Source organism: Peromyscus leucopus, chromosome 8b (assembly GCF_004664715.2).
Source record: "Peromyscus leucopus breed LL Stock chromosome 8b, UCI_PerLeu_2.1, whole genome shotgun sequence".
NCBI classification, from domain to species: Eukaryota; Metazoa; Chordata; class Mammalia; order Rodentia; family Cricetidae; genus Peromyscus; species Peromyscus leucopus.
Genome location: NC_051086.1, coordinates 100186816 through 100206543, shown reverse-complemented (window position 1 = coordinate 100206543; position 19728 = coordinate 100186816). Strand labels below are relative to the sequence as shown.

The window sequence follows — 19728 nt, the reverse complement described above, 5'->3', positions numbered from 1 at the left end:
AAGGATTGAACCCTCTACCATGGAGCTGTACTCCTGCCCCCTGCCCCAAATACTGCCCTCTTGAGGGAGGGTGCTGCTGACTCAGTACATAGCACTAGTGTCTACGTGTTCAGGCTCTCCTGAAATGGGAGGGGGACGCGTATTTGGCTCCGACATTTGGATTCTCACTCCCTCCTCACTGATGAGTTGGTGACACAGATTGAAGTATTTCCTTCTGGAAATGGCGTCTCTAATTTGGCCTCTGGCAGGATCACATGTGAAAAAGTGGTGGGTTGCTGTGCCAGCCCACCCTTGGATAAGGCCATACCACCAGAGTCCTTTCCTGCCACTGGGACATGACTGCTAAATTCAGCCTCCTCAGGCTCTGTGAGCCGAGCTCTTTGTGGTGAGGAATGAAAGGACCAGTGTTCATGCTGGTTGTCAGTCTCCTCCGCTGTTTGTCTGAGACTGCAGCACTCTAACCTGCCAGGCAGGGGACAGGTCTGCAGGGGCCTCTGTGGCTTCTCAGTGCCTCGACAGGCCAGTTGGGAGTGTACATCTGTGGGGCCAAGAGGTCCAGGGGATGCACTGCTGTGTTCCCCCGCCCACCTCCCCCGTGTTCAGCCTCACACCTCCTATCTTGTTGGCTACAGGTGAGGTTCAGGATCTCAGGATTCCCAGGTCTCAGGAAAGTGGAGTCAACCTTGCTAGCATAGCTCTTTCCACTGCTCTTTATGAAAGAGAGTGTTTATTGTGTGAACAGTATCCGGCACGAAGGAAGACAGCCCCTTTCAACAGATGGTTGTTCCTTTTCTAAGAATACATAGTTCTGGTTTGAGGCTGAAGTTGAGGTCACTGTTCCCACCAGCATCTCTTAAGGCAGGCACCTGGCAGGGAGGGATAAGACCAGTAGGGTGGGCTCAGCTGCGTGGGTACATTTCTAAAGGAAGCCATTACAGGGTTGCGGTGTGTAGGGTGGGATATGGGCAGTGGCTTGGGATCACCAAAAAACGTAGGTAGGTCCATTCCTCATGTGGCCAGGGTGGGACCACTTAGTGGTTTTGATCTTGTCTCCGCCATGTAGCCATTTTCTCAGAGCTGCGACATGAAGAAGCACGAGTCATTAACCTTTAACTTGGTGGGCCTTTAACCTTGTAGGCATCAGGCTTAAAATAGCAGGCTGGGCATCTGGGGATGGAGAGGCGCTTTCCCTTTGGCCTGGGTAGGATTGTCTCGTGGGGTCTCTGGATTAAGGAGCTCGGCTGCTCAGCATCATACAGTGCATCTGTCTGTGTGCTTATTTGCTCTTTCCTTCTGTCAAGCACACTGAGTGTGGGCCTTGTCTTGTTGGGAATATTATATATTTAAAATATAGAATTGCTTAAGAATGGGTTTTGAAGAACAAGTACATGGTGGTTTTTGTTCTTTTTTAAAATTTTGTGTATGAGTGTTTTACCTGCATGTATGTCTTTGCACCACATGTGTGCCTGGTGCCCACAGAGGCCAGAAGAGAGTATCAATTTCCCTGGAACTAGAGTTACAGATAGTTTTGAGTCCCCACATGGGTGCTGGGGATCGAACCTGTGTCCTATGCAAGAGCTGCCGGTGCCCTTGACTGCTGAGCCATCTCCCTAGCCCTGTACAATGTTGTTCTGAGAGTAACAGATTTCCCCGTCCCAGTCTCTGGGGTCAGTCGGGGAAAATTTGAGAAAGACAGATCTAGGCTGAGATCTGAAGGACAAGGAAGCACTCTGCAGGCCATGAGTGTGATGTCTGTCCCAGGCAGGAGGAATGTATGCAGAAGCCTTGAGGCAGGAGAGACAGAGCAGTTTAGGAACTGAGGTTACCCTGTGAACCTAGGGGCACTTGTGAGGAGTTCCTGAGAGCCTGCAGGGCAGACCCTGAGGACTTGCAGGCCTTCTGTAGCTTGCTAGAGAGGCTGGCTCTGAGAACCACATCTGCATAGAAAATGAGCTCACGTTAGAGGATTTGGAAAGGAATTTTTACTTCATCTGATGTTTTGTGTCCTTCTCTGTTGAGGACTTGCAAAATTGCTGCCTGGGCAGAGACCCTTATAAAAAGTTAGCCGTTGCTGCTCTCACTTGAGGTAGAGCGGAGTCTCCACGCGCGTACACTGTTAGCGGGTCAACTGGTAGTGGGGTGGAGAGCCAGAAATGCCATCAGACCAGCCTTCCCATCTTTCTATTTGACCAGCCCCTAAGCCAGATCCAGTGGTTCACAAAGATTCTTCCTTGAGCCAGAGGGACCACAGAGCTCCTGCAGATATGGGGTGGGCAGGTCAGCCCGGCTTTCCCTGCTGCCCTCTAGGCTCCAGGAAGTCAGGTCAGTCCTCTCTGCAGAGAGTCTTTTCCACAAATCCAAACACAATGGCAAATATGATGAAGAACAGGAATGTGGAGGTGAATAAGCCAATCACTATCAGGCCCCCCACATCCCAGGGATTGTTCCAGAAGTCATCATTCTGGATGGTCTTTAGGGTTACCATTTGGCCCCGAGTAAATCTGGAAGAGAGGAGACAAGAGACCCTGAGTACGGAGAGCTCTGAAGGCCTTGTGGCCCATCCCTGCTGAGCCGCACCTGGCCTGACTCCAGAAAGCAGCACCCAGCCCTAATCCACCCTTTGTTTAGCAGACGCCTTTTGTTTCTCTTATCGCCCGATGTGGATCTTGTCTGAGAGTCTCCCAAAGATCAAAGGCCTATGTGCAAAACTTGGTTCAGGAAACCTGGAAACCGTGGTACCTGAGAAATCGAGGAATCTGCACTTGGCATTGTATCTTTGGGAGCTCCTTCCAGGTTGTTTTGAGCATACAGAAATTAACTGGCTAAACTGTAAATAGAGAGAAAATAAGAATGCCCTGGGTGAAGGGAAAGTACTTCAGGCCTTCGAGGCTGGACCCCCTTGCAGCCATGAAAGGCTAGATTCTTTTTTTTTTTTTTTTTTTCAAGATAGGATTTCTCCGTAGCTTTGGAGCCTATCCTGGACTAGCTCTGTAGACCAGGCTGGCCTCGAACTCATGGAGATTCACCTGCCTCTGCCTCCTGAGTGCTGGGATTACAGATTCATTCTTAAGATGCCTCTGAGTCTCTTTCCACGGATCTGAGTGAACCCACACACCCGTGCGCGACACTCCGCGACACCCTGTCTCCAGCATTGCTCTCCAAGCCACCTCCCTGGGCCTCTGTGCAGTTGCACTGAACAGCTGGATACATTTGGCTAGCCAACACTAAAGGCTTTCCTATTGGAAGCTGCTCGGGGCTGCCTCGAGTCTCTGGTTCATTCTCTCCAGCCCCCGAAGCCTTCCTGCTAGAGCCTAAAATGTACCCTGTAGATCTCCCCCATTTTTAATGACCCAATTGCCAGGTGCTTAGGAGGCATTTTGAGAGACTGGTGAGTAGCCCAGCTGGGAATGACCATACACTTAAGTCTCAGCTCCTCAGAAGACTGAATTCCTGCCTGAGCCCAGGAATTCCAGGCCAGCAGGGAACAGCAAAATCCTGTCTCAAAAAAAAAAAAGACAGGTGGGACTGGAGAGATGTCTGCTCAGCAGTTAAGAGCACTGGCTACTCACCCAAATTCAGTTCCCAGCACCCATGTGGCAGCTCACAATCATCCATAATGCCAGTTTCAGGGCACCTGACACAATTTTTAGCTTCTGAGGGTACCAGGAATGCAGGTGTGGACATACATACACATAGGAAGAACACACACACACACACACACACACACATACATACACACACACACACACACACACACACACACACACACATCTTTAAAAAAAGGGGGGTGGTGGTGGTGGAGAGGAATAGAGTGTGGTTGAGGCAATGTCCCGGAGACAGCTGGAAGCGGGAAGCCTCGCCATACTGGTGTCAGTAGGCCGCAGCCATTGACAGGAATATAGGGAAAAAAGAAAGACGTCATTACCTGGTTCTTCTGCTAATAGTTTGTGTCTTATGAGGGCAAAGCCAAGTCAGGATTGTCCTTCAGGCCTCACACTTTGGGGTTCGTGGGTGGAAGAGGCTGCCAGGTGACCACAGCTGTTCAGCAATTCAGAGAAATGACTGGCAGCCCAGAGCATCGCCAAGTAGCTCTGACTACACCTTTGCTGCTGCCACCAGAGCAAACAAAGGTGGGCTAGACTGGTTGCCTAGCAACTGCCACTCCCTCCCTCATTCCCTTCAGCAGTGTTCTCTGCCCTTTTGTGATGGCGTTGTAGAGATGCTCAGGATGCACTGTAAGTTGTCCTTGAGAGAAGTCAAACTTGGGTTAGGGTGAGAGAAGAGACTGTCTCTGCCCCAGGCCACCTGTCCACCTGGCCTATGTGCAGCTGGATCTTCGCTCTTGTCTATGTGACCTCTTGGAGCTTACTTGGAAAGGCATTCCTTCCTTCCTGTGGTTTGGGTGAATGATTAACTGCAGCTCTGGCAGGAACCTCCTGGAACAAGTTCTGGGTGGGGGTGCTTATCACCATTGGAGCTTTTCTCTCTTGTGCCTGCCTCAGGCATGGCCTCAGCTGTTTCATGCGTCTGGTTCCTACCCCTTGGTTAGACGGCTGGGAGGAGGGACTTAATCATACATGCCTTGCTTGACACTTCATGGCCACTGTTGATTCCTTTTAAAGCTTAGACGTGCGGGCCTGGCGCTGCCGGGCTTTGCATCCCACCACAGGTAAGAGAGGTGGGCCTTTCCCTCCAGTGAGGCTCAGGCTGTAGCCCACAGGTCATCAGTGCTGTTGAGAGTTTTGAGAAACGCCCACTTACATCAGTTTCTGGAATGCCAGGGTACCTGTTGTTCTCATCCTCCCGGGACGTCTCTTCGGGTAGAGCCAGGAGGGGCTGACAGGTGATGAGCAAGTTCAGGAAAGCCATCTTGACTGTCGTGGGCTGAATTGACTCCTGATTCACCTGTTGCTTTCCAGTTCCTGGTGTAAAACCTGCTGACTTCCTGGCTTGCCAAATGCACACAGCCAGCAGGCTGGTCTCTGGCACACCCTGGTACTTTTGTGACTTACCAGTTAAATCAGGTCCTTAACAAGAGTCAAGTGTTTGTTCCCAAGCTGGTTTATGGTAGTTGTGCTTGTTTCTATGATTACAAAATGGAATGTGTCACCGTCTAAACCAGTGAGGCCATAATGTTAGCCTCAACTCCAGTTTTACAGACAGACAAGAGACACAGAGAGGTGCAACAACTTACTCCAGGCTGTGAAGTGGAGTTGGAGCCAGCTGTATATATAGTCAGCTCTCAGGCCCTAGACCTTAGTACAGACAACGCTACTGTCTCTATTAATACCTATGTGGCCACTTTGATATCACTCCATAGTCCCATCAAAAGAAGCACAAACATAACTCAACTTTGGGCATATTTTGTGAAACTCATACCATGAATTTATTTTAAGCTTGTGTATGTGCATGCATATGTATATACCATGGAGTGTGTGTGGAGGGCAATGGACAGCCTGTGGAAGTAGGTTCTCTAACTTGTGGGCTCAGGTTCCTGAATTCAGGCCCTCAGGTTTGGTGGCAAGTGCCTTTACCCACTAAACCATCTTGCTGTCCCCTCTGTGGTGACATTTTACACTCAGGTTCTTCAGGTGTGTTCAAATCTTGCTCTGATAAAACCAAAACTACAAGGTAAGGCTGGAGCTGAGCTAGTCCACAGCCCATCCTTGGAGACCAAGCCGCACCCAGAGAGCTGTGCCTGTCTGTTCCCTCCTCAGATCATGTAGGCTGGAGAGAGGTTCAGATGCTTGGAACACTTGCTGCTCTTTCAAGAGACCTTGGTTCAGTGCCCAGCACTCATATCAGGTGCCCCAACTGCCTATAATTCTAGTTTCAGGAGATCCACACCTTTTTCTGGCCTCTGAATGCACAAATCACTGAGTTTGAGTTTGAGGCCACCCTGGTCTACAAAGTGAGTTCCAGGACAGCCAGGGCCACACAGCCTGTCTCAAAAACCAAAAAACAAACAAAAAAACCCCCAAAGTCCTGCTAGGCATGGTGGCACATACCTTTAATTCTAGCACTCGAGGGGTAGAGGCAGGTGGGTCTCTTGAGTTTGAGGCCAGCCTGGTCTACATAGTGAATGCCAGGCCAACCAGAAATATATAGTGAGACCCTGTCTCAAAACAACAACAACAACAACAAATCAGATATGTAGGGAGAATGTGTCATTCATAGGAAAATTGTTTTGTCTAATTTTAATTAACTGCGGTATCCAAGTAGATAGATCTGTGTCTCAGTCACTGTGAGGGAAATAAATGAGAAAAGGAGAGGATGCTTCAGGCACAAATGGTCTGTGTGCTGAGGGGTTCCTCTGTGAGGAAATAACAGTTGTAAAGACAAGCACTGGCTGCTTTTCCTGAGAACCCGGGTTCGATTCTCAGTCCCCCATAGTGGCTCAAAACTGTCTGTAACCCCAGTTCCAGAGGATCTGATGCCCTCTTCTGGCCTCCTTAGAAAAGAGGCAAGCATGTGGTGCACTTACTTGTATGTAGGGAAACAGTCATACATATAAAAACAAATCTTAAAAAAAAGACTTGAGAGTTAGAGACAGCATTCCATGGTATGGAACAGGGCACAGGGAAGAGGAAAACACTTTTAGAACAAAATTAATTTGTGCACTTGTTTTATACTGTGAAATTTGTAGTACTCATTTGTATCATTGTGATTTTTGTTATAAACTTTTTTGAAAAATATTATTTCACAGAACTTGTCTGTGTTCTACCAAGTATTGCTGACATGATTCTTATTTTGTAATAAGGTATAAAATGCAGGCAGTGAACTGGGCGGCTCCTCATCCTCCTGAGGGACTGAGAACAGACACTGGTAGAATAGAGGCCATGTGAGAGGGAAGGCCGTGAGGAGGCTGCTGAGGCCTGTGGTGGCCACCGTACACTGAGATGGCTTGTTGGTTTGTTGTTGTTGTTTTTTTTTAGAGACAGGGTTTCTCTGTGTAGTTTTGGTGCCTGTCCTGGATATCGCTCTGTAGACCAGGCTGGCCTTGAACTCACAGAGATCAGCCTGGCTCTGCCTCCTGAGTGCTGGGATTAAAGGTGTGCGCCACTGCCGCCCGCTGAGATGGCTTGTTCTTGAATGGCATAGGGTAGCTACAGTAAGTTGGACCTTCCCTACGCTTGAGACAGCCTGCTGTGTGGTGTGCGCTGCGGCAGTCACCAGCTGTGGTCACCAGCTGTCTTCTGACAGCCCAGCTCTGCAGTGACTTTCTGTTTCCCACATGGGAGACATCTGCATTCTCCTCAGTGAAGGTGGACTAGGTCTGCCATCCCAGAATATGTCAGGCTGTTGTCGGCTAGCTTATAGGATGGACTGGCCTAGCATGGGGCAGGAGGGCCTAACGAGCTGGCTACCTGTGCTGTGTGCAGGGTTGTCCATGGCACCCACTGCTCTGCAGCTGAACTGGGAACCAGAGTTTTTTTTCTAGCAAAGAAGGAATCTCCGTCTTCGCCACCCTACAGGAAGGCTCTTCCTGATGCTAATGAAATCCTTTTTAAAGAGCAGTCTGGAAGGAACTGGGCTGCTTTTCCTAAACTGAAGGTTTCCAGGGATCCCAGCCGACAGTGCTGGGTGTGAAGAAGGTGGAATTTCCAGTCCCTTCCACTATCCCTGGGGTCTTCTTCTGATAGTTGGGTGTTAGATTAATCTTGGGTGTTAGATTCCCACCCACTCGCACAGAAGCAACTTTGAGACACGGTTTGGGTGTGGATGTTTGCATGTAGGGTTGGTTAATGGAGATAATGGAGTTGAAACCTCTGTCTTGTGTCCCAGAGGCCTCAAGCCCTAGGTGTGGTTAAGGAGGGCCTCCAGAGCCAGACAGGCTGGACCCAGAGCTGGCTTTGCCACATTTTAGCTGACTGCACTTGGGCAAATTATCTAGTGTCACTAAGACTGAACTTCCTCTCCTGTCAACTGGGCTAATAGTGACGTTTACAGGACTGAAGCCTTGTGAAGGTTAAATGACCTTATCTGTAGCAGAATGCTCAAGACAAGAGCGGGCCATGGTGGCTGTGCCTGGAACTCGGGACGCAGCCTAAGTTAAGTGCAAAGTATTCTGCATCATGAGTTCCAGCCAGGGCCACAGTGAGACTGTTTAAAAAAGAGAAAACTTGGGCTGGAGAGATGGCTCAGAGGTTAAGAGCACTAACTGCTCTTCCAGAGGTCCTGAGTTCAATTCCCAGCAACCACATGATGGCTCACAATCATCTGTAATGAGATCTGGTGCCCTCTTCTGGCCTGCAGGCATACATGATATATACATAATAAATAAATCTTTAAAAAAAAAAAAAAAAAAAACCAAGACAAGCTGGGCACATCACCTGTGATCCAGAAGCTACGGCAGGGGCATAGTGAATTGGAGCCTAGCTTAAGACAACCCCAAGGGCCTGGGGATGTGGCTCAGGGGTAGAGCACCTGCCTAGTGTGCACAGCCTTCTGGGCTTCGTTTCCAGCACCATTGAAATTTGCTAGGATTAAAGGTGTGTTTGACTCTGAATCCCAATTTTTAGGGGCTAAGGACAAGTGGATTCTTAGATTTCTTGTCTTTGTTTGGAAACATGTGCTTTCTTGATCATCAATAACCCCAACTGTCAGGCCAGTCTGTGGATACCAGGTAGTCAAAGCAGCCAGCGAGAGCTCCTATTGGCCGGCCACCCTCCTGTTGGCCTCCCTCGTGTATGGCCTAGGTCGCCAGCCAGAGGTGGCAGGGGCTGACTTCCCCTCACTGTGACCTGTTTTCAAGGTAGGCAGAGCTCTGCTCCCAAGCAAGCAGAATGTAGTGCACAGACTTAGGTGACAGAAGTGTGAGTAATTAGAGCCCAGTCCTGGCCCTGTTGCCATGTGTGGAGACGTGTTAACATGTTGACATCTGTGTCTGTGCCCCTCCCTCCATGGCTAGGTTTGTAGCTGTGTGTCTGGAAGGAAGTGACCTGCAGGGAAGGAGACATGGAAGCATCTCAACAGCACCATTCTTTCAAATGGGTCCATTGCGCTCTGGGTCAGCCCCTGTTAGAGGGGCAAATCATGACAGTTCATAACTATGGAGCTTCTAAAGCAAGTCTGGCACTGTGCTAGACTTAGGCCATCTTGCTTTATACTCCTAGCACACCCCAGGAAGCAGGTGCCAGCGTTAATCCACCTCAGCAGAAGGAACCCTAGCCTAAGAGGATCGGGTCACAAAGCTGGCAAGTGTCAGCTGAGATGTGAGCCCACAACACTAAGGGCCTGCCTTACCTTTCTCGGACTGAAGAAATTTGGGAGGATCCAGTGACCTGAGGCTGTTAGTGTGGGGAATACAGACGGAAGTTAGGACAGCAGGAATGCTAGTAGCATTCCTGGTCTCAGGACTTGTCCTAGGGCAACGGCCTCCATCACTCAGACTGGGACTCTGAAGCCAGCACTGATTAGTAGATGTTGCAAACAGGAATGTTGCCAGTGGCCCTCGGTTGGTTCCATGGCATTGATGTCTGGGTGCCATTTTCCAGCTTTCGTGGGTACGTGGAGAGCAGTGGCCTGGAAAGAACAGTCACTGGCCATGCCCCTGGAATTCTGGCACTGTCTTCCTGATGCACAGAGCCCTACCTACGCATAAACATATAACCAAACACCTCATAAACACATAACCAAAAAAGCTTTTACTTGGAAGTAAGCACATTTCAGCTAGAATACTGACATGTTCTCCCCCTCCTCATCAGGAGGCTTGGAGTATAGGAAATTGCACAAAGTTCCTGATTAGTTTACTTCTCTTTGGCATAAGTCAGCAGAGCCCCAAGGGACAGCTCCCCACAACTAGGAGCTGTTCAGAGTGTGGGGCCCTAAGGGGTACAGCTTAGCAGAAGACCTAGGTGGTCTCCTGAGTCTGGGAAGCAGTGGCTCCTCCTAAGCACTGGTGTCCACTGGCAGATTGAGCAGCACTGGTTTCTGTGACGAGGCTCCAGGCGTCTCCTGTCACCTGGGCAGTGCCAGAACTGGGGCCAGGTGACTTGTCTGGAGGAGTGAAGTGGCCAGGACGGTAGCCTATGTCACAGCTCTGGAAGGTTCCTGTCAGCTTCTCCGGGCATCCGCTGTTGTCCGTCATCTGGGTTTTCCGGGCCGCACGGGGACCCTCCTGTTGGTCCTCTCAGGGCAGCAGCAGTGCGCACAGCAGCAGCTGCAGGCTATCAGCAGCAGCAGCAGGACCGTGGCTGAAGGAAGAGGACGGCAGGCCAGAGCTGAAAAGCCTGGGCAAGAAGGGATGCCCGCCCGCCCTCCTTCCGAAGAACCTCCCTAGTCTGGGTAGAGGCTGCCGGGTCTGTCTGTCTCTTGCTCCACTCCTCCGCCTGACTCCTTTCTGTTCGTGCTTGAACCCCTGGCGGTATCCAGTTCCCAACACTGCCTAGCAGCTCAGGTGGCGTCAGAGATGTGGCAACTCCCTTAGCTTCCCCTGGGACACTGCTTTTCCTACTTACCTGAAGGAGACTCACCAGCCTCCCAGCCAGCACCATGGCTTGCTCTCCTGGATATCAGGAAGAGCCCATGGGACATGGAGGGGACAGGGCTAAAGGGCCAGAGGACAGGCGCCCCACTTGCCTGTGAAAAGAGCGATGATGGAGAAGGCGGCGAGCTCCACAGGCTCGGCCTGGGGCAGGCCCTGCAGCTTCAGCAGCAGCCTCTCGCCCACAGAGCGGATCTCCTCCACCAAGTGCGCGGCTGCCATGTTGCTAGGCTCCTGTGTTCTGTAACCACACAGACAGCAGCACCTCAGAGTCCCTGCCGAGCTGCTCAGGGCTGGGAGGTAGCTCCAGTGAACCGGCCTCTCCCACCATAGCCTGCAGAACAGGTTTGTCAGCCTCAAGCCTGTACCACTGGTGGCTCCCAGGCAGAGGGAGACAGGGAGTCCTGGGAGTCTGCTCAACGGTAGGGTAGCCCTCAGCCCACACTTGGCTGGAGCTGCCCAGGGCAAGGAAAGCTTGTGATAAATGTGACCTGGAGAGCCTCGGAGGGGCTGCCAGACAAGGCCGCGGCTGGCGAAGGTTCAGATGTGACTTTGCTGTGGCATTCCTTTGTCTTGAGACACCAATATCCGGTTTGGCTGGGGTGCCTCAGCTGACACAGCTCCCTGGCCAGCCTCTGGGTCACTCAGGATTTTGGTGCCTCCCCTAGATGCCCAGGGTGGCAAGACAGGCTTCAGGATTCTGTGTGGGAGGAGAATCAGACTCCAGGTTTATGGGGACTCTAGCTGGGAGGGATCAGCTCTAAAAACTGAAGGAGGCATTGTCACTTGAAGGATATGAAGCTGCGTCCCCAAGAGCCCTCCTCTCCTACCAGGCCAGTTTCTCTACTCACATTATTGTCACGTGAGGAAGAAAGGACCACACAGTTTTCCCTGGGGGCTTCATCTCTTCAGATGGGAACAGGAGGTCTAGGCCTGGCCCAGCCAACTCCTCCCCTCCTGGCTTGGGCCTGTTCTGTTCTAACCAGGAAAGGCCTGACTGAAGAGGGATGGCGGCCAGGGCTTCCGGAGAGGGTCCAGTCAAAGCTCTCAGCTGAGTTTGTGTGTGGAGGCATTGAGCGTCAGCGCTCCCTCCCCTCACATCTCTCCTGTGAGGGAGAAGACAGGAACAACCTTTTCTAATGCAGCCAAACCGTCTTCCCAGCGGGTGGGGCAGGTGACCGGGGCTGTGGCTTTGACGACTGCCACCTTGGCCCTGGTCTCAGCCGGGCAGGCGGTCCCTCTGCTGTGGCCTGTGAGACTGGTCACTCCCAGCACTCCTGCGTGGCACTAGCAGGTCTAAAACTACCTTGAAGGTCAGGCGATAGGTCATTCCTACATGTGGGCTCTCTGCACTTGTGTTGGGCAGCCTCTGCCCGAGCCTTTGAGAGAGAGAGGCCCTGGCTGCCCACCCTTCCTGTTTGGAAGGCCAGGCTCTTGCACCTCCACTGAGTCCGACTTAGTCACTCAGGCCCTGCCTGGCTGCCCTTCTTCCCTAACAGTTCTTCAGGAACCGGATCACAGCGCCAGCCGCTTGGGCCTCCTTTCTGTAAAGTACATGGTGGTGCCTTCTCTGAATTTGTTGTTCCTGTTTTGTTTTCAGTTTTGGGGTACTGGGGAACGAACTCCAGGGCCTTTCTTATGCTAGGCAAGTACTGTACCACAGAGCCCAGCCCTGCGGCACCTTCTCTGACTTCACCTGCCCTTCATAGAAATGGGTTTTCGTCTGTTTGTTTTTAGAGACAAAGTTTCTCTGTGTAACCCAGGCTGTCCTGGAACTTGCTCTGTAGATCAGGCTGGTCTCGAACTCTGCTGCCTCTGCCTCCCAAACTGGAATTAAAGGTGTGCACCACCACCTCAACCTGTCTCAACTCCTCCCCATCTGTGCTGTGGACAGGCTCTTTATCTCTGTGTTGTTGTGGAGATGAGAAGCCCTAGGGAGGGGCCTGGCTGCAGGAACTTTGCGTGGGTATTGACAGGGCCAGGAGAGTCAAGGATGGACCCAGCCACTGCCCTCCTACTACCCACACACTCTTCATGGAGGCCTGTGTGGCTTTGAGCTGCCACATGAGACAGCACAACTGAGTCCCCAAGTCACGGACCATACGTGGGCCTTGTGCAAGAGCCAGGCCATAGCTCTTTGGAAGCCCGTGAGCTGTGCACATTCAATACCACCTCTTGTGGGACTGGGCCATCAGTTTTATCAGCTCATCACCACCAGAGTGGGGCACACAGGCTTTTTGAGAGCTGTGTGTGTTATCTGTCACTGACTGAATAGATCTGTGTGTCCTGCTGATTTGAACATAAGGACATTCCCTCTGGTCAGACTGAAGGGATGCTGCTGCCTGTAGCCAGTTGCAGCATGCTTGCAAAGGTGAACCATCCGCTCTCTGTCCTGGGACCTCTGCACCACCCCTCCCCACAGACATAGCGTGCATATGGTTCAGAGCCAGGGCTGTTGTCTCTCACCCTCCCTCTTCATCTGTGTTTGGTCCGGCTTGTTCAGCCTGACTGGCCCTGTGCCCACATTGCCTCACGAGCCCAATGGAGACACTCCTTAAATGCAGAAGCAGGCAGGAGGTTGGTGGTCAGGAGCACTTTCTGTGTGCCACACCCAAAGGCCTAGAGAGAGAGTGGTGAGGGGAAGAGGAACCTGCTTGGCAGGGGTGGCAGGTTGGGACCCTAGGTCTCACTGAAAGGTCTCCTAATGTCCAGTTTCCAGGCAGGGCAGTGGCTCGGGCTCGACCTGCTGTGCAGAGAAGTCAGAATTTGTCGGTCAGAAGTCCCAGCCAGCAGTTACTCCTGGCTTCTCTCTTACCTTCTCCCACTCTTCCCTGCACTCTGCTTGGCGTGTGAAGTTGGAGAACTGCAGCCTCCTGCCCAGTGTAGCTGTGCGCTCCTCTGTAAGAGTGTGGACAGCCTTCTAGCTCTGTGCCTAGGGCTTCTACAGGCAGCCTGCTGGGAGCTAGGTGGGACCTGACCACTGTGCAGCCTTCGGATGTGCCCGGGGCTGCCTGCCAGGTCTTGCCTGCTTTACCAGCAGAAGTAGGGCTGCTGGATATGGCTCTCTGCCCTCAAAAGGCTAAAGAGGAGCCCTCTTTGCTTGGCAGTTGATATTTTGTTATTTTAAGCTCTGACCAACAGAACAGGCACATGACAGAGGGGGGAGCAAAGGGGTCCTGTTCTCCAGAGAGGAAAGAGGCACATTCCGGCGGGTCCCCAGGCGTCCTCCCAGTGGGCTATTTAAAGCAGAGCCAACAGACGCCTGGTACCCAATATAACCAGTGGTTATTAGGTGACCTTGCTCTCCAGCTGTGGTCAGGGGGAGTGGGAACTCTGGGGCCCTCCCTAGGTTTGGGGGGAGCTGAGCAGAGCTACTGGTAATTCTGTGTTTCCTAGACTTTCTATTACAGGTTCACCCAGTTCTTTCTAAACCATACTTTATGCCAAAGAACTGGGGGACTAGAGTCTTTCTTAACACCATGTTCAGTAGAGCAAGTGGTGGCTTCCTCTAGAGAGCAGTCCTGGCTGCCACCAAGCCCACTTGTTGCCCAGGCCGCCTGCACAGCACTTGGAGCCCTCTGAGGATGCTCCTGGCTGGGGTGCAGACAGTGGTCAGGGAGAGCTGCACAATAGAGAAGGAAAACTAGCTGGCCGGGGGAACCGGTTGGCATTCCTTGGTGTGGCAGGTGGCATTGAGGTTCTTGCTGTAGGCCAGACAACTGCAACCTGGTACCACAGCCTCTCTGCTTCCTCATTGTAAACCTGGTAGTCAACTCCAGCTGCCACGTGGACAGGGCAGGCAATGTGTCTATACCTGATAAGCAGCGCCACTTGTCACTGGTGGCTTGCAACCCCAGAGGGCATCTTGCAGTACCCTGTTGTTATGGTGGGTCTCAGCCACTTTTGTCCTGCAGCGTATTGTCTTGTTTGAGAAGCATCTTGAATGAGGAATAACCAACAGATGGGAGAGACCTGAGGGTCCCAGAGGCCTGACCAGCGGGGCGGAGATGCCTACTGTGTACCATGCTGAGTATCTGAGCGACTCCATCTCTGTGGGGCTCTAGTTTGAAATCAGAAATGAGTGTTTGAAGCCTTGCTGGTTCTGCTGCCCTGGCTCCCGAGATTTCCAGAACAGGGGATGATCTGGTGGCCAGTAGAAATTAAGGGAGCTCCTCACCTGCAGCCATAAAGCTGGGCTTCCCTCTTGTCTTAGGGACTGTGGAAGCCAGTGTTTTGTGGGTGCAGGTCACCCTCCTGCCTCTGGGATCCTGTGGCTAACAGCTTACAGCCATGCCCCTCCCTCACCTCTCCTAACTGCTGTCCCCATTGTGGCTCAGTCTGGGGGCCTCTGTACTGCACTTCTCACTGTTAACACAGGAGTTAGTTTCCCAGCCCCCACGTCGGCCAAAGCCCACTCTCTCTCCTGAGCCAAGGACACTTGGCCTTCTCCTTGGTTTCCAAACCTGAATGATATCAGTTTTGCTTTCTTACTGGATAACAGCTTGTTTGCTTTGGAAGGAACATCTTGGGGGGACTTGAACCCTGGTGTGAGGACAGGAGGCAGGAGGGGTGAGCAGCCTTCCCTCGTGAGTCCCTGCCCAGGAAGGTTGTGTGTGTGCTGCCAAAGAAGGAACCAGTGAACAGCTCGGTCACCGTTACAGTGGTGTAGCCCAGAGAAACCTGGGGTCACTCCCCAGCCTCATCCATGTAGTCATCATCTCCCCTCTAACCCTGGCTTTAGAATCAGGCATGCATGTCTCTGGTTCAGTTTTCAGAGATCACAGCCAAAGGAGGACCCAGGGGGTCCCAGGAATCTAAGTGGGTGCAGAGACTCCTCCCTGGGCTGATCCTGAGCTGAAAACATGTAGCAATGAGCAGGTCTGAACTCAAAAGACATGGAAGCTGCTGCTTTTGTCCAGCACCCAAGTAGGCGGTTCTGCTAGATGCTGGGGGCTGGAGGCCGGTGAACTGGCTGGGCATACCTTGTCCTGATCCTGGGGGCCAGTGATCTGGCTGGGCATACCTTGTCCTGATGCTAGGGACTGGGGGCTGGTGAGCTGGCTGGGCATACTTTGTCCTGAAACTGGGGGCTGTCGAGCTGGCTGGGCATACCTTGTCTTGAGCCTTTCTGAGAAACAGGGAGGGCTCAGCCCTAATCCTTGAGAAAATGGAGGCTCAGTGGGAGTGTGGGCCCTATTTTAAGCTCACTAAAGAGAAAAGGTTTAAATTGATGTCAGCAGGCCACCAGCCCCTCTGCTACACAGCAAGTGGCAGTGACTCCCCCTTCTCTAGTCCTGGGTCCCGGGGGAAGGTGTACGCACAGGAGGTGACTAAGTTCTCTAGGAGAGTAGCCCAGTGTATCCCCCAAGACGTCCCTGAGTTCATGGTAAGTCGTGGCTCCTCCCTCACCCTTGAGATGTGGGACCCTGGCTGCCCTCAACCTCCTCTCCTGCACCTTGTCATCTCCGGCCAGTGTCACTTACCTGGGAGCTCAGGTACTGGGGAGCCAAGCAGGGGTGCCCCAGTACAGAGCCTCTGCGCTTCCTCCTGGTCCTTTGCTACCACCTTTGACTTCTGCACCAGCGCCGCCGCCTCCTTCCTGCCCTGTGGCGGCCGGCGGCCGGCCGGGCGGGCTGCTGCTTCTCACCCTGGCACCTCCTAGCAAGCTCTTGGCTGCTGACAGCCAGCTGCTGTCCAGCTTCAGCTTTTTTGTTGTTGGTTGTCCTGGAGATGTAGGTGTCAGATTACCATGGTGAGGCGGAGCCAGAGGGAGCCTTCCCCAGCTTGTCCTATACCTCACACCCAGTGCCTTCCCTGCCCAGGAGCTCCACTCTGCTCTCCGGATCCCCAGAAGGGCTCCCTCACTTACTCTTGCCCTGCTCTGCCCACCACCCGCCTGGGGGCCAGGCTGTAGGCTGAGGGCGGGCTAATGACTGAGTGGTTGACTGTGCTTCCCTGTGGAAATAACCCCAGGGGGCTCAGTCTGAGGTTGCTGGGGGAAGAGGGTGGAGCAGCTCCCTCTTGAGCGCCCCACCACCCTCTGGATGGCCTTTTTGGCTTGTGTCCCTGACCACCCCAGTCTGTCTCTTGGGCCACTCCCTGGCTACTCCCTCCGGCCTCTCCCAGGAAGAAAAACAGGAACTATGGGACCACCCAAGCAAGTCAGTAAGCTTTGCAAGCTCCCTCTGGTGTGGTACTTTTGCCACACAACACTCAGAGGCATCTTGCAGGAAATTTGAGGCTCCTAAATATCTTAAAAGTAGCCTGCTTGTTTTGGTGAGAGGCCTTGTGTCCCTCCTAAAAGAAAGGACACTGTTGGTCTCATGCTGCTCAGCTGTCTCCACACTCCTGCCCTGTTGTCCAGTGGCCAGGCCCATTAACGGTTGACTGTCTTGCCACCCAGCAGACCAGGCTGCAGCGGGAGAAACTGACCTCAGCCCTGCAGTCAATGGAGCCCTTTGAATCTGAGTACAAAACCCCAGTGAGTCAGAGCTGGGGAGCAGGGTGTCAACAACCATATGGCCACAGCGCCTAGATGCCAAAGCTCCTCAGAGACAGGACAAGCCACCTCTGTACAGGCAACAGTCTTGAGCAGAGGGAACAGTTGTCATATCTATTCAGTGTTAATGGAGCAGGCTGCAAGAGTGCCCCCCAGTGGCTGTCTCCTGCTGCTTTTGTCCAGTTTTAGGACCCTGTTCTTCACTCGGCAGGAGGACCCTACTTCTTTAGGGGGTTGTGTTACAGTTGGCTGCTCTCTGGGGTCAGATCCCCAAGCAGTACTCATACTAAGAAGAGCTCCGTTCGAGGCGATTTTTGCCAGCTCTTCTTGTCCGTACGACTGGGCACTCGAACTGCACTGCCTCTGGCGTCTTTTTCTCGGGCTCTCCAGCCCCACACCACGATGCTAGCAGTAGGAACAACTGTTTGCAGGGACACACACTCCCAGGGCCTCAGCCTGGAGATCAGAACAGAGACTGAGGCCCCTGCACCAGGTAGAGGCTGCTTCCTGCCAGCAGCCCGGGCAGAGTGGTTCCCCGAAGGGACGTCTGGAAGTGAGGGAGCTCTAGTGGCGTCTCCCGACTGAGTGGGTTCACCGGTGACCGGGTACGATGGCCGCGCTCAAAACCGGCGTCTCTAGGACAGTGGTCCTCAACCCCCTAACACCTCGACCTTTAAAGCACGCTGTGGTGACCCCAACCGTAACATTGTTTCCATTGCTGCTTCATAGCTGTGATGTTGCTACTGTGATGAATCACAGTGTAAATGTCTGTGTTTTCCGATGGTCTTAGGTGACCCTCTGAAACAGCCGTCCAACCCCAGAGGGACTGCGACCCACAGGTTGAGAACACTGCTCTAGGAGCTGTGCCAGGTGCAGCCGGGGGCTCGTGGGGGCCGGGGGAGCCAAAGGTCTCTAAGGAAAGATCAAGATATGAGTGAAAACTAGCTGTGAGAGCTCATGCCTGCAATCCCAGGACTCGAATCTGAAGCAGGAGGCTCATGTGTTCAAGGCCATCCTGAGCAATAGTGAGACCCTATCTTAAGAAACAAAACAAAAAGCCAGTGTGGTGGCGCACGCCTTTAATCCCAACACTTGGGAGGCAGAGGCAGGCGGATCTGAGTTTGAGGCCAGCCTGGTCTACATAGTGAGTCGTGGGCTAGTCTCTGCTACGTTGTGAGACCCTGTCTCTAACGGAAGAAAGTCCTGCGGACAGGCTAGGCCCTCTCCTTCTCCCTCCCTCTCCTACAGGGAGGAGGATCCCTGGAGAGCATCCCACCAGTGCTCACAGCCTGTGAGGTGCCCCCCATCACGCTGCCCTGTACCACTGCTCCTTTAGCAGCGCAAGTGCACGGGCCATGGAATTCAGAGGTGAAATGTCGGCAAAGCCATATCTGTGCCAGAGCCTCCACTCGCCGGGTCATTCCACCACTGCGGGTAGAGGGAAGAGCAGGGTCCTAGAGCTCACAGAACAGAATGAGGTTCACATCCTGGCTCCCAGTCACCCAGTATATGACTGTAGGAAGACTGCTTTATCTCATTGGCCCAACTCTGCAATGGGCAGCACCAGATGATGCTTTACCAAGCCCTTGTAAATAAACGGTATAGGCCAGGGACTGGAGAGATGACTCAGTGGTTCAGAGCATATGCTGTGTTTGCAGGACCCCAGTCTAGTTCTCAGCACCCCATCACAAGCATCAGGAACAAGTTCTAACTGATCTGGCACTCTCCTGACCTCAGGCACTCGGGTCACGGATATACAGAAAACACATTTTAAAGGTGTTTTGGGAAGGTCTGAAGCATCCCGCGTGGTGCTGGATAGAGAACCAGTGTTGGAGGGTGGGAGAACAGCACTGCTGCCTCAGCCCTCACCCACTGGCCCTGCCTGCTCCAGGTGCCGCCATGCTGCCATTGCTAAGTACTTTGGGGATGCACCACCTGCCTGCGCCAAAGGCTGTGACCACTGCCAGAGTCCTGCAGCCGTAAAGAAGAAGCTTGACGCCCTAGAGCACAGCAGCAGCTGGAGCAAGACCTGCATTGGGCCCTTCCAGGGGAACGGCTTTGATCCTGAGCTGTATGAGGGAGGCCGCAGAGGCTATGGGGGCTTCAGCAGGTGAGGGATTGTGAAATGCATCTGCTGGTACTAGGCAGGCCAAAGGTAGCCTTTTGTTTGGTTTTTCCAGACAGGGTTTCTCTGTGTAGTTTTGGTGCCTGTCCTGAATCTCGCTCTGTAGACCAGGCTGGCCTCGAACTCACAGAGATCCGCCTGGCTCTGCCTCCCGAGTGCTGGGATTAAAGGCGTGCGCCACCACCGCCCCGTCAACGGTAACTTTCTGCGGTGTGGCATGTGACTCTTCCTGGTCTTTAACGTTGTGCTGGAACATCACTGTCCCATCAAGCGGCATAAGTGGGGAAGAGCGGAGCCCAGACCTTGACTGCTCACTCCTAGCCTGTCCTCTAGGTATGATGAAGGTTCCGGAGGTAGCGGTGATGAGGGCAGAGATGAGGCCCACAAGCGGGAATGGAATCTTTTCTATCAGAAACAGATGAGCCTGCGCAAGGTAAAGGGGGCAGAGGCTTGATGGGGCTCAGCGGCTCTGTTAGTTTGGTTTCTGTTGTTGTGACAAAACACCGTGTATGACCAAAAGCAACTTGGGAAGCAAAGGGTTTATCTGCCTGACACTTGCCCATCATTGTCCAGCATCAGGGGAGTCAGGGCTCAAGTCAGGAACCTGGAGGCAGAACT

The 19728-nt window shown here is 52.9% G+C and overlaps 3 protein-coding genes across 12 annotated transcripts in view; 1 reads left to right on the top strand and 2 right to left on the bottom strand.

Moving 5' to 3' along the window:
• Positions 1-19728, top strand: part of Recql5 (RecQ like helicase 5) — a 41803-nt gene that overhangs the window by 16850 nt on the left and 5225 nt on the right. For all 5 annotated transcript variants that reach the window (XR_005090415.1, XM_028889644.2, XM_028889645.2 and 2 more), the window contains 2 exons: positions 18877-19095; positions 19444-19543. Coding sequence is in view for 4 of the 5 variants with exons in the window: in XM_028889644.2 (XP_028745477.1) it covers positions 18877-19095; positions 19444-19543 (319 nt within the window). In the remaining variant the exon portion in view is untranslated. The remainder of the gene's footprint in view (positions 1-18876; positions 19096-19443; positions 19544-19728) is intronic.
• Positions 1963-5075, bottom strand: Smim6 (small integral membrane protein 6). Its single transcript, XM_037201262.1, has 2 exons — positions 3926-5075; positions 1963-2501 (listed from the first exon to the last, which is right to left on the bottom strand). Exon 2 carries the CDS (start codon positions 2483-2485, stop codon positions 2324-2326), a length of 162 nt encoding a protein of 53 aa, XP_037057157.1. The 5' UTR covers positions 2486-2501; positions 3926-5075; the 3' UTR covers positions 1963-2323.
• On the bottom strand, positions 9625-16584 carry Smim5 (small integral membrane protein 5). 6 transcript variants are annotated; one of them, XM_037201261.1, is made up of 5 exons: positions 15970-16584; positions 11338-11592; positions 10978-11186; positions 10582-10727; positions 9625-10196 (listed from the first exon to the last, which is right to left on the bottom strand). In XM_037201261.1, the coding sequence occupies exons 4-5, from the start codon at positions 10706-10708 to the stop codon at positions 10087-10089; spliced, it is 237 nt and encodes a 78-aa protein (XP_037057156.1). In that variant the 5' UTR covers positions 10709-10727; positions 10978-11186; positions 11338-11592; positions 15970-16584; the 3' UTR covers positions 9625-10086. The 6 variants fall into 6 exon arrangements, with proteins under 6 accessions (XP_037057156.1, XP_037057153.1, XP_037057152.1 ...); XM_037201258.1 differs by lacking the exon at positions 10978-11186 and having other exon boundaries at positions 15970-16210; positions 16356-16584; XM_037201257.1 differs by lacking the exon at positions 10978-11186.

Coding starts and splice junctions, on each gene's coding strand:
- Smim6 (XM_037201262.1), bottom strand. CDS start 2,485: ATGGTAACCCTAAAGACCATCCAGAATGATGACTTCTGGAACAATCCC.
- Smim5 (XM_037201257.1), bottom strand. CDS start 11,390: ATGAAGCCCCCAGGGAAAACTGTGTGGTCCTTTCTTCCTCACGTGACA. Junction 10,728..11,337: donor CTTCCTCACGTGACAATAAT/GTGAGTAGAGAA, acceptor GTGTGGTTACAG/AACACAGGAGCCTAGCAACA. Junction 10,197..10,581: donor CATCATCGCTCTTTTCACAG/GCAAGTGGGGCG, acceptor CTCTTCCTTCAG/CCACGGTCCTGCTGCTGCTG.